The following is a 12,946-nucleotide window of genomic DNA, read 5'->3' as shown; positions in this document are numbered from 1 at the left end:
CGCTCAAGGCCCAGAATTGACCGCCCACGTGCCTGCAAGGGGCTTCCCCTTCCAGCCTGGGAAAGCACACGTGGGCAGGGTAAGGGGTAGGGTGGGAGGAGCCTCAGGGGTTTCCAATCGGGAAACAAAACTGAAAGGACAAACCCATCCTCAAAGTACACCATCACATGGAGAGGGACTGACGGCAGCTGCGCCACCGTTCTGCTCCACTCCCGCAGGGGCTGCCCCACAGGCACGCTTAAGAAGACATGAGAAGGCCCAGGAGCAGGGTGGGGTGGCTCACTAGGCAGGGCCTTTCTCAAATGTCATTTCACTTTGGGCCTGAACCTCCACTCTCCAGCCAGACTGACAGCAGTGTCCTCTGCAGTGCTCGGCCGCTGAGAGAGGACAGAGGGAGAGGGATAGAACAAGCCCACACACACGTGTTGAAGGGATATTGGGGGCCCGGGGCTCAAGACTGCATCCCTCCTCCCCAGCATGGGGCTCATCGAGGAATCCCAACCCTGGGGCCAGCCACCCACTCCTACAGCTGGGCAAACAGGCTCCTCCTCACCCACCTGCCCACCTGCACTGGAGAAAAATCTGAGAAAGGGCCACTGGGCCAGGAATTGCCAACGCTGCCTGTGTTCTAATGCTTGGAGGCTGTGGGGAAAGTGGGAAGGGAAAGGAAGCCAGTCCCTTTGGGGACCCACCCTATCTCTGTGGCTCCAACAGCCTTGGCTGACCTTTGGGGCACGGCCCCACAACATGCACATGGGGACACGCTACCCCAAATGAGGCTGAGAGCAGGAATGGAGATGAGCCCAGCTGGAAGATGCTTAGGGGGCCAGGCAGAAGGGTGGGGTTGCCATCAGGCCACCAGGTGGAGAGGGCACTGCGGATGAAGACAAGGCACCAGGGCTGAGTGCTGAGGGCTGGCGTGTGGGGGGCTACACGGCGAGGGCCAGTAAGGGGAGAGGGTCACAGTAACCAAGTTAGGACCGGTCCTTCCTCTCCCTCCCCACACCCAACTGGATCCAGCCTGTCCTACCAACCCCCTGGTCTGGACACCTTTGTCATAACATCCAGACCAGCCACATGGCAATGGAACCTGTCCCCCAACTGCAGCAAGCCCAGAGCCCACCACCCTTCTTCCCAAGGAGAGTGCTTTTCCTCCCAAGGTAAATAAAGGCACTGCAAACCAGGGAAGTTAGAAAAGTCTCTTTTAAATTTTTAAATTAAAATTTCACCCTGGTGAGATGATTGATTTGGGAACTAAACCCAAAGGCAAGCTCCCCACTCTGTCATCCACTCGGGGCGGACACAGCAGGAGGCAGGGTGGCTGTGGAGAGTCCAGCCCGCGGGCAGGCAGAGCCTGGGCCTTTGACCCAAGCCAGCTCTTTAGTTCCACACAAGCCCTGCACAGCCAGCTGGAGACAGGTGACACAAGGAGAGGCGACAAGAGCTGCAGAGTCACTGAGGAGCCAGCCACTAACATGAGGGGGAGACCCTCATGATGGCAAAGAGGCCCCCCACACCTTCAGCCACCAGGGGCTCTGGGAGCCCCTCCCACAGCCACTACTTGGAGTGGATCAGTAGTGGTCTTCTCCCGATTCCAGAGGTGTGACCTTTGAAAGGAGGCAGCCAGCAGACACCTCATGACTGCAGGATCACACACCTGGCTTCCAGGCATCTGCCCTGGGACTAGGCGGAGGAAGGCGTGCCGGCCCCAGGGGAAGATTCTCTGCCTCTTCCCCACTGACCCCAACACCCTGGTCAGCCAGCCCCATTCTCACATACATTAGTTATATTTATATATTCATATATATTATAGTTATATATTAAAAAGAGAAAAAAAACTTGCCTGAAGAGTAACTCCTGAAGGACCCAAGTGGCTCAGGAAGTTTACTGTCCCCCCAACCCACAAAAATTCTTTTATAAAATCTTCCAGTGCGATCTTCAGGAAACCCCCACCTACCCCAGCTCCCCCCACCCCAGCCCTCCTGTGTCCCCATGACCCTGGACTGCCCCCAGCTCCAGCCCAGTGCCCGGCGGCATCCAGTCTCATCTCTGGCCATCCACGGCAGCCATGGCTTTCTGCTGGGTGCCCCCCTGCTGTGCTCCGGGGGGCCACGTGGGCTGTGGGTGGTGGAGGTGGTGGAAGCTGTGGGCCGTGGGGGAGGAGGGTGGGATCCAGGCGGCCTGGTGGCTGGGCGGGGACGAGGCCCAGAAGGGGCTGAAGTTTGCAGGGGGTGAGCAGGCCACCGCCGTCATGGGGCTGTTGCTGTTCTGCAGGCCCTCAGAGGCGCGAAGCTTGGAGAACATGGCCAGTGCGTCGGGGAAGTTGGGTGGTGTGGCAGGTGTGTTGCTGGGGGTGCACATCTGCTGGGAGAGAACACACGTGTCGGGAGGGCTGCCCACATGGGCCCCCATTCCAAGCCACACTCCATGGTCCCATGGAGGCTTTGGTGGGGCTCACCCAGGCCAGCCCCTCCTTTACTCCTATTTTTCAGTCCATAAGCTGCTACAACAGGACAAAAGCACCCCTCCCCTTCTCTCTCTGAGCCAATAGAAACAAAAATAAGGACAGGGGCTGGCACCATGGCGTAGCAGTTAAGTGCACGCGCTCCACTACTGGCAGCCCGGGTTCGGATCCCAGGCGCGCACCAATGCACCGCTTCTCCGGCCACACTGAGGCCGCATCCCACATACAGCAACTAGAAGGATGTGCAGCTATGGCATACAACCATCTACTGGGGCTTTGAGGAGAAAAAGGGAAAAAAAAAGGAGGAGGATTGGCAATAGATGTTAGCTCAGGGCCAGTCTTCCTCAGCAAAAAGAGGGTTGGCACGGATGTTAGCTCAGGGCTGATCTCCCTCACAAAAAAATTTTTAAAAAATGGAAAAAAAAAAAGGACAAAATCCGACAATTTTATCAAAACCAAAGAGTATTTCATGATGCTTGGGAATGACACTGAGGAGTATCAGCAGTAAATGGTTAATTCCGACCAGAAGCTAGGGTGTCAGATTAAAGAGAAGAAAGGGAGCAGCCCAGGACACCACTGCTTAGCACCTCACTCTGGGGAAGAACCCAGCTGGCTCCCTCAATAATCCGCCCTCAGATGTTCTGAGGTTGCTGGTCAAGGGAAAGCGGCCAGATCCAGGATCTCCCTCCTATGCCAACCTGAGAAAAGCTACATTCGCTCCGTGTTTGGGTGCATTCCATTTTAACAGGACCAGCCAGCAGGCCTCAGAGTCTTTGCCTCCATGTCTCAGTTCTCACGACGATGCTAGGTCATTTCAATTATTCTTTATGTGACAGATGAGGAAACTGAGGCCTAGAGCTCACACACAGCTCTAGGTTGAGAAGTTAGAATTCCCAGGCTCCCAGGTCGGAAGGCCTAAGCTCTTAAGCTCTACCCAGCGCCGCCCCCCCCACCCCCGTCTGCACTTAGAGTCAAGTGCAACTTCAGTTTCCTGTGTCCCTTGCATGTCTCCCCATGCTGCCCTTGGCCAGAGGCTGGCAAAGTGTCTGTTCAGCCCCACTCGGCCCTCTTCCTGGGGGTAGTTACAAACATCCCAACTTCTGCTGTCTTCTGCCACTACCCTGGCAGGGGAGCCCCCCAAACTCCTCACTATCCCCTGCCCTTTCTGAGCAGGGACCCCAGCCAGGAAGGACAGAGCAGGGTGGGATGCTGGAACTCGCCCTCTACCTGTGAACACCAGAGACTGCAGGCCCCCCAACCCTGCGGCATGGGGGGACAGGGGTGACATCCAAGAGTAGCTCACAGGGCCGTGGGCAAGAGGCAGCAGAGAATAAGGCCTACACAGAGCCCGTTCTGACCTCACAGCAGCTTCTCTCTTCTCCAGGGAGCCACAGCAGTCCTTCTTTGAATTTCTCCTAATTTTAGCAACACCAGCCCCTCCCCCAGGCACAAGGGTGGGGGAGCAAGATTCTAGGGCTCTTCACCTTGCAGAGAGGAAACTTTCACAGCTCTGAAGTGAAACCCCAGCTAGACATGGGGTAAGGCCATGGGAAGGGGGCAATATCTCACCCTGTTAACTAGGTCGGCCCCATATCAGCAGCTAGGAGCTCTGGCCATTGTCCTCCTCAGGGGAGGCCACAGGACTCAGTGCAGGCCTGGCCCCACCCAGACCATTTCCCTCCTCCCTCCACTATCCCCCGCCCCCCACCTACCCCAGGGCTGACTTCTCGGCAGCAGGAAACAATGAATGGGGGGGTAGAGGCCAATTGCATCATAGCATCGTGACTGACTTCCCCAGTTCAACCAGCCAGCAGCCTGTCTCCTGAAACAGCCACCCTACTCCAGAGAACGGCTTGGATGAGGAACAGGCCTATGCCTGTGTGAGCTCCAGCAAGTTCTTTAGCTTCTCTGGACCTTCTCTCTACTTCTCTAAAACCAGGGGTTTGGACCAGATGATGTAAAGGCCTCTCCAGCTCTGGGCTTCTAACAACTATAGATGGAGCTTTCCAGCTCCCAAGCGTACTCTCTGCACCCTGCTAATGTCCCACTGCTTCCAGTGTCCCACTGCTTCCAGTCTATAGCGCCTTTCTCCTCTTGTTGGCCCCTCCCAATCCAACCCAGGAATCCCCCTTATCTGGGAAGATGCTTCCAACTGCGTGAATGCACAGTAATCTACAGGACAACCATTTATCATTTACTCGTGCCCTGGGTCACTTCTGGTATTGCTATTATGCCATTACTGGTCTCTGGTGTTTTTATTTAACTTTTTCCTTTGATTTATTGTCTCTAAAAATTACCTTCTCCTTGAGGGCAGGGATGGTACTCTGCACTGTGCTGATTAAGTACTCAATACTTGATACACTGACAGATACACTGATTATAATATCTGTTACAAAACCTGCCACCTGCCTTCAGGGAAGCTTCAAAAGCATTACAATCCCTTGGGATTTGCAAAGAAGGCGCAACAGGACCTGAGGGGACCCCAACTCCAGCTCTCCCTGGCAAGCCTCCCTGTTCGTGACACCACAGAATGGCTGTGCTGGAAGCCCTGGGCCTTTTGGAATGGCCACAGTTGGTGTAGCAAAGCTTAAGGCCCTTTTGAGAGGAGATGGAGGCAGGGCGCTCACTCCCAGGCTCATGTGCAAGGTGGGAGTCAGCGCTTTCCCGCAGTCAGGTGCAGGGAGGGCTTCCTGGAGACAACCCCACTTGGGTTTATGAAGATCCCAGCCTCAAATGCCACAGCCCTTCAGCCAGCACAATTCTCCCATCATTTTCCAACACCCTTTTGTTTTTTGATTTATATACAGCACGAGCCATTCCCAGAGAAACGCTGGTTACAAAGGTCAAGATAGACCCCTCGCTACTTGTCCTTTACAGCTAGATGAAAACAGGGCACCAAGGACAAGGCACAGCAGAGGAAGCATTTGCAGCTCCTCTGACCACGGCGGCAGCTCTGAGAAGGGAGCCATCGACAAGGACACCAAGTGTTAAAAATGCCAAACGTGCACTCCAGAAACCACAACAGCTCTCCTGGGGAATAATGTTTTACAATCCCTATCTCGGAGCCCAGTCCCTCCCTCCCTCCCCCAGCAGGGCTAATAGGTAACTAGGAGGAGGTGGAGTGGAGAAGGCCTTCAAGCCTCTAAAGTGAAAGGGATGTCCTGTGCCTGGGGAAAGCAGGATACCCCATGGCCAGGAGGGCAAAGGCTCAGGCCTGGGGGCCAGCTTGGCAATGAGAAGAAAGCCAGTCCAGACCTGAACCACTTCTGCTTCCTGTGCTTTATGTATCTTCACATACTGAGATTAGGCCTTATCTTGTCAAAATCTCTATGTCCTCCATGCTCAGAGCATGTCCTTTTTCCACCAACAGGAAAGAGTGAACGTACCTCTCTGGGTAGAGCCCAACTCCCTGAGCCAGGGTGGATTCATCCCTTTCCTGTTCCCTATAGGGCTGGGTTGTTTGGATGGGGGGCTGCCACTCCAATAGCAAGAGGGGGCTCCCCATAAACAGGCAACCCAGCTCCCAGCCCCCGCAGGGCCCTTCACGCGGGCTCCCGGTTCCCCCAGACGTCTAGTTATCATCGAAGCCCCCTCCCCATTGCCTGCCAGCCGGCTACTCTTCTGGCCATCCTGCCCTCCCTCCTATCCCCTCGCCCGCGGGAGAGCGCCGGAAACTGAGCCTTAGGTCGAGATACAGCAGCCCGGGAGGCCGGACCACAAAGTTGGGCGAGCCAGCCGGCCCTGGGAGCCGCTCTTTCCTGGAAGACATTTTGGCTCTTTGTTTACATCGCGGCGCCGCGCTCCCCGGCAACATGGCTGTCACCGCCGGTGGCTGACAGCGGCCCCCGGCCCGCGCCCTCGGCGCCCGGTGGGCTGAGGGCCGGGGCAAGGCCCCCTCCCGCTGCCCGCCCTCCCGCGGGTGCCGGCCACACTTACCATCTGGTGGTGGTGGTGGCTGTTGGGAATGTTGGTTTCTTGGAAAAACGTGCTCAGGGCGGTCTGCGGACAAACACAGCGGCAGGGCGGCGGTTAACGGGGCCAGAGCAGGAAGCCCACCGGCCGGCCCGACCCCACAAGCCGGCTCCTCCGCGTGTCCGCGGCGCCGCGCTCCGGCCGCCGGACCTGACCCCTCGGCTGGCGGGCCGCGCCGCTCGAGGGGGCGTCCCCGGGCCGCGCGCGGGGGTGCGGGAAGCAGGGCCCCCTGCGCGCCCCCAGCCCCTGGGCCCCGGACCCCGCGCCCCACGCGAGACCTCGGGGCCGCGATCGCCTGACGGGGCGATATAAATAGAGCCCCCCCCTCCCTTCTTGGCCGCGCGCGGCTGGGCGTCCGGCCCGCGCCCTCGCCCCAGCGCCGGGACCCGGGGCCGGCCCGGCGCGCTCGCTCCGCCCGCACGCACCTCGAACTGCCAGTGGGCCGCCTGCAGCAGCTGCTTCGCCTGGTCGGCCGCGCAGCCCGCGGCCAGCACGAACTGGTTGATCATGACCTGGTGCCGCAGCTCATCCATGTTCACCGACATGGCTCCGGCCGGCGCGCGATCCCGGGCTCGGGGGCCGCGGGAGGCCGCCCGCCCTCGGCTCGCGCTCGCCGCCGCCCGCGGCCTCCGGACCGTGCCCACCCCGCCGCCCGCCGGCGACTGTTGTGGTCGGGCTCCCGCGGCCGGCCGACACCACAAACAACAGCGCGGGGCGGGGCCGGTGTCCCAACGTTCGGGGGCCGCGAGCCGCCGCCGCTGATTGGCCCGCGCCGCTCGGCCAGCTCCCGGCTCCCGTGCCGAGGTTCGATTCGAATCCTGCGGCCTTCTGGCCGCACTGTTTCCCTTTTTGCCCGGCCGCGCCCATTGGCGGACGTCGGCGCCGTGGGGCTCCCCGGCATTGGCCGGCCGCTGTGTTTTGGCTCATCCGGGCTCGTGGTTGGCCACGGCCGGGCGTTTGGGGCGGAGCCGTGGGCGCTGATTGGCCCCCCGTGGGCCTGTTTGAACTCAACTTGAAAACCTTGAGTGCCTGCTGATTGGCCGAGGCCCGTCTGTTTGCTGTTGTAGGTTTGGGGGTGGTGCGGCCAAGTTCATTCATTACTTCATTGAACTGAACATGCTCAGCTGGAAAAGCAAGACAGAGTGGCTTTGACTCATTTCCTCTGAAAGATGTGGTCATCTCGAGAAACAGAATGATCAAAATAGAAAACAGACAGAGCCTTTGCAGCTGCTCAAGTCTCAAAATTGTTTATTTTTTTTAAACTTTCAAGCAGTTTACCTTTTTTAGCCTTTTATTGAAATGTAACATATCCCCTTCATGCCTCCTTCCAGTCACTGTCCACCCCAAGGGCCAAGCAGTCTGGTCCTACGTTTTTAGACCAAAACTTTTGCTCTCTGAAGATGTAAACCAACGTTAATGTACAATAAGTATAATTGCAAAGGAAAAAAATGAGACTTTCTCAGTCACTAATATCCCAAGCGGAGAATTTTTTTTTCTTAAATTAATTGACCTACCTGAAGCTTTAATTTCTACCATCTTTTTTAAACGGAGTGCTTCACTGCAGGTACTGGCCCTCAATCCTAGCCATTTAGAAACACAATTTGTTTATATGTGCTGAGCCTTCTGGATTAGGATTGACCTTCAGAGCTTGTGTTTGGGAATTGTGGAGGTGGGGAGAGAAATAGAGTTTAAGCAGATTGAGGAAGGGGCAGAGAGGTTAGGAAGGTAAATATTGCTAGAGATTCACTGGTAGAATTTCTGTTTCTGAAAAATTTAGTAAATTTCGGATTTGAAATATCAATCCCAGAGTATATTTTAATTAGTTAAGGGTCTGCAGAACAGGGGGCTAAAAGAAAGCAAGCCATGGTTCTATTTTGACTTTGCCTAAAATGGATTTAACTCATCATCTAAGAAAACTTGACCATGTAAAAAATAGAATATAAATAGGGAAAAACTTACACCCAATGTTTATGTGCTGATGAAAAACAGCCTCGGGCACTATAATGAGTTTATCCCCATTTAGTTAGTCTTTGTGTTTGTTTGTTTATTTTGAAGGGGTAAGGAGTCAGCTTTTTGCCTGTCAGAGACCTGTTTCTCTTGCCGTGATTGCACTTGGCTGCCTCAAAGTGTGCATGGGTTGAGACCTGGAGTGTGGCTGGAGAGTCAAGTACAGCTTGCAGCCCTTCCCTTCCAGTAATTGCAAGCTGAAAACAAAAGTGAGCAGCCAGCAGCTTACACTGCCAGGGAGCTCGGACCACAAGCAGCCGCAGAACAAGGAAGTACTGTCATTGTGGGGCTCCAGTTTTCACAAGTACATGCAGGTGTCAAACATGCCGGGGCTATGAGTGGTAAGATCTACCTGGGCAGAGGCATGTCAGGCTGCAGGAACCCTTAGGTCTTAATTAAGAAGTTCTCAAGAAGACGAGGGTCCACAAAACACCAAAATTGCCAGACATTTTTTCCTGGATATCAAGGCAGTTTATTCCTAAGGTTTCTTTAATGTTTACCATTTGCAGGGCACAGCTGTGGGCACCTAGGAGAACCATGGAGGTCAAGACGCCCCAAGCCAGAGGGACTCAGGTTCTGGTTATCTTCTTTGGGCATAAGGTCACGCTGGGCAGAGAGAGGGAGAGCAACAGAGTTCCACTTCTGTGATTTGTGGTCGCGAGAGGTGGAAATGCTTCATCAATGCTTTGGCTTCTGAGAATGTGGTTGAAGATGAATGGGGGTAGGGCTTCCCCTTCTCAGGCTGAGAAGAGTAGGAGTGCCCCCCTCTCCTGGGAGCGCAGGGAGTATGAATGAAGTCATGTTTGTAGAGGGCTTTGAGCTGTTGGGATGAAACCAACTCCCCAAGTGCAAGGTATTGTTAACTGAAGGCATTATTATTTTAATCTGAGAGGACAATGTGCGGTAGGTAAAACAGAGCAATAAAAATATGTCCATTAATAACAAATAAAACACAGTGGTAGCCTCAGAAGGAACAAAATCCTCATTACACCAATGGTCTAGGCTACAGATCCAGCCGAGTTGTGATGTAGCAACTGAGAAGAGAAACAATCTTAGCCAGTATTTCCTCGGGTCAGATAACAAGGATGTTGTGAATGCAAGTCATTGAGCTGGTGCTGAGACAGGTAACAAGAGCAGGACCATAACAAACAGCTGTCATTTACCAAGCAATTCCTGTGAGCCACGCACCTTCCTAAGAGTTTACTGTCCATTAACTCATTTTAGTCCTCACAACAATCCAGAATCCTGCTTCACAAGCGAGACAGTGAAGGTACAGAGGAGGGGAGGAGCTTACCCAAGGTCACAGTAATAAGTGGTGGAGTGAGGCCTTGGTCTAGTTTAGTTCCAGAACCTTGTGGTTAACCATTATACCATACTGCCTTCCTTAATGCTGTAGTTGTCGCCTCCGTGGGGCTCACAAGGGGGCCCTTTTCAAACAAGAGCTATCGAGGGCACTGGGATTTCCTCCAGAGATGCTTGAAAATGAATGAGCCCCAGATGGCGAAAAGGGGGCACCAGCTGTCTTGGGCAATCATGGGGAAGGGGTGAAGAATTGACATTCCCAACCTCCATCTCTGTAGTGCATTTAATTCCTATTTCTTGTTTCCTCCTTTCCACTGCTTACTCTCCTAACCCAAATAGATCCACCAAAGCTGACAGGGGGAACTTGAAGTCTCTCTGCTCTTAAAGGCCCACCATGTGCAGGCTCCCTGTGAAACTTTGTACACCTCTGCACATCTTCCCTGACTGGGAACTCCCAACAGACCTGAGGCTCAGAGAGGGCAAGGAATCTACTCAGGGTCACACAGCCTCTGATTTATGGAAGCACTGGAATTAGATCCAGATTTGGTTGATGCAAAAGCCCATTTCCTTTCCCCCTCTCTCCTTTCCTTCTCTCCCTCCCTCCCTCCTCCCTCTCCTCTCATCTCTGTCCTCCCTCCCCCTCTCCTTTCTTTCCTATCTTCTTTCTCTCCCTTTCCTTCCTCCCCTCCCTCTCTTCCTCCTTTTCTTCTTCCTTGAATTCTTATTTGTTTCCCTCCTGTCGCTTCAAGATGCCAAGACAAAGGGACAAGGTGGCCAGGAGAAGAAGAAAGATGTGGCGAGGAGGAGAGGGAGACTGGGAAAGGATGCAATGCAAGATGAGAACACAAAACGGAGACAAGCAGTACCGAGGCCACTGGCAGCTGAGGTAGGCTGGGTCTGCACCCTCCCTGAAGGTCAGGCCAGGAGCTGGGGGCTAGGGTCCCGATAGGTGGGATGGCTCCCATCTCCTTTCATGGATTTCTAATGCTATTGCTAGCTTTTGTTTGTTTGTTTAATGAAACTTATTTTTTGTTACTACTTTTTTTCTATTATATAGTGGGTTAGGTAGACCTTGCCACTTTATTTATTTATTTATTTATTTATTTGGTGAGGAAGATCAGCCCTGAGCTAACATCCATGCCAATCCTCCTCTTTTTGCTGCGGAAGACCAGCCCTGGGCTAACATCTGTGCCCATCCTCCTCTACTTTATATGGGACGCCACCACAGCATGGCCTGACAAGCGGTGCATCGGTGCACACCCAGGGAACCCGGGCCGCCAGCAGGGGAGCGCGTGCACTTACCCACTACACCCTGGGGCCAGCCCCTAGACCTTGCCACTTTTAAGGCATTAATTTTTTTCTCATCTTTTTCCTTAAAGAGGGTGGGAGCTGGGCCGGCCCCGTGGCTTAGTGGTTAAGTGCGCGCCCTCCGCTACTGGTGGCCCGGGTTCGGATCCCGGGCGCGCACCGACGCACTGCTTCTCTGGCCGTGCTGAGGTCGCGTCCCACATACAGCAACTAGAAGGCTGTGCAACTATGACATACAACTATCTACTGGGGCTTTGGGGAAAAAAAGGAGGAGGATTGTCAATAGATGTTAGCTCAGAGCCGGTCTTCCTCAGCAAAAAGAGGAGGATTAGCATGGATGTTAGCTCAGGGCTGATCTTCCTCATAAAAAAAAAAAAGAGGGTGGGGGCTTCATGCAGGAGTACTACTTCTACTCCAGGCAAGTCCCAGTCCTCCTCTGTGATCAGGGAGATTTATGTCTATTGAGAACATACTGTGAACCCAGCTCTGTGCTAAATTCTTTATTTGGATTACCTTATATAATACAACAACCCAGGGAGGTGGGGACTGTGCATATCCCCAATTAACAAATGAGAAAAGCGGGGTCAGAGAGGTTAAGTGACTTGCCCCAGGTCACTCAGCTAGCTCAGGGTGGAGTTGAGATCTGAACCTAGGTACGTGTGTTTGCTCCCAGAGGTGGTGCTTTTAAATATCACATTCTACCTTCTAGCCCTGCCTACCCTCTGGTATCCACTTTATCTTCCCCCTCAGTGTACTGAAAAGATATAAAAGCTTGTCTGTGTTGTTGGAAGTAGCAGGAAGGTCAAAGCCAGTCCCCCGGTGATGAGTTCATGCTGGTTTATACCAGACTACATTTTCGCCAAATGTCACATGTCCCGCAAGGGACAAAGGCCATACCACTCCCAGCATAGTTAATGGCATTTCCCAAAAGCAGCACTGGTGGCCTGTACTCTCTGTCCTGTTCCTGACAGCCCAGTGATAAGCTGGCCCACCTCGGGTTGCTAGGTGTGTTTTCTCGTAGGTGAGTCTCTGGCAATCCTTTCGAAGGGACATCGGAGGTTGGTTCTTTGCTGAGAAAGGCAGGGCAGAGAGACAGTTTTCTAAGGAGGGTCATCTTCCTCAGGGGTCCTTGATTGTCTGCTTGAACTCAGGCTCCCAGCCACTTTCTCTCCGTGGAACAGGAATTGATTGACTTGGAGCTGGGCCTCTCCAGCCCCACCTTTGTGTTCAAAACACAGGAGGCCCGTTGCTGTGGCAGCTCCTGACTTCAAGGTTTGAGGCAGCCTTCCTATCTGACTCACCTTTTTTTTTTTTTTTGGGGGGGGGTGGATATTATACACCAAGAGTTTGTGTATAATCTATGGGCAGTTTGAAGAATAATCAACAATCACCGACGTACCCAATATAGAACTTAAGAAGTCCAAGACTAGCACCTTTGAAGCCCTCGCATGTCCCTCCCCAAATGCATACCTTCCTTTCCTCCCTAGAGAGACTCATAATCCTCAAATTTACATTAATCATTCCCTTGCTTTTCTTTGTCATTTAATCCTATATGTACATATCTTCAAACAACACACATGGGTGTGAGAGATTGATTCCATTGCATAAATGACTCACTTTTCTGCCGGGCTCAGTCCTCTTTGCCACTCTGCTGGGTGAGCTCTTTGGAGCCCCCTTATCAATATGGATCACTCACAGCAAGGGCTGGCTCTCTTTTTCTCTATTCCATGACCTTAGACAGCAACTCAGATCCAAACTAGCAATCATAGGTCATAAGGAGATAGTCCGGGAAGGCTCCCTGGAGGAGGGAGAACTGAAGCTGGGAAGGATTTGGGTAGATGGAAAGGAGAAAGAAGGAAATTTTGGGGAGAGGGAACAGTGCAAACCAAAGCA

General features: G+C 53.7%; 1 protein-coding gene across 2 annotated transcripts; it reads right to left on the bottom strand.

Moving 5' to 3' along the window:
• Positions 1–1,185: 1,185 nt before the first annotated feature.
• UBALD2 (UBA like domain containing 2) lies at positions 1,186–7,160 on the bottom strand. 2 transcript variants are annotated; one of them, XM_087441653.1, is made up of 3 exons: positions 6,862–7,160; positions 6,401–6,463; positions 1,186–2,364 (listed from the first exon to the last, which is right to left on the bottom strand). In XM_087441653.1, exons 1-3 carry the CDS (start codon positions 6,979–6,981, stop codon positions 2,044–2,046), a joined length of 504 nt encoding a protein of 167 aa, XP_087297779.1. In that variant the 5' UTR covers positions 6,982–7,160; the 3' UTR covers positions 1,186–2,043. The 2 variants fall into 2 exon arrangements, with proteins under 2 accessions (XP_087297779.1, XP_087297780.1); XM_087441654.1 differs by having other exon boundaries at positions 1,186–2,361; positions 6,862–7,156.
• Positions 7,161–12,946: the final 5,786 nt, after the last annotated feature.

This window comes from Ceratotherium simum, chromosome 16 (assembly GCF_057802395.1).
Source record: "Ceratotherium simum simum isolate JZ-2026a chromosome 16, ASM5780239v1, whole genome shotgun sequence".
Classification (NCBI taxonomy): Eukaryota; Metazoa; Chordata; class Mammalia; order Perissodactyla; family Rhinocerotidae; genus Ceratotherium; species Ceratotherium simum.
The sequence above is the reverse complement of the archived record's forward strand: the minus strand, read 5'-3'. Positions and strand labels throughout refer to the sequence as shown.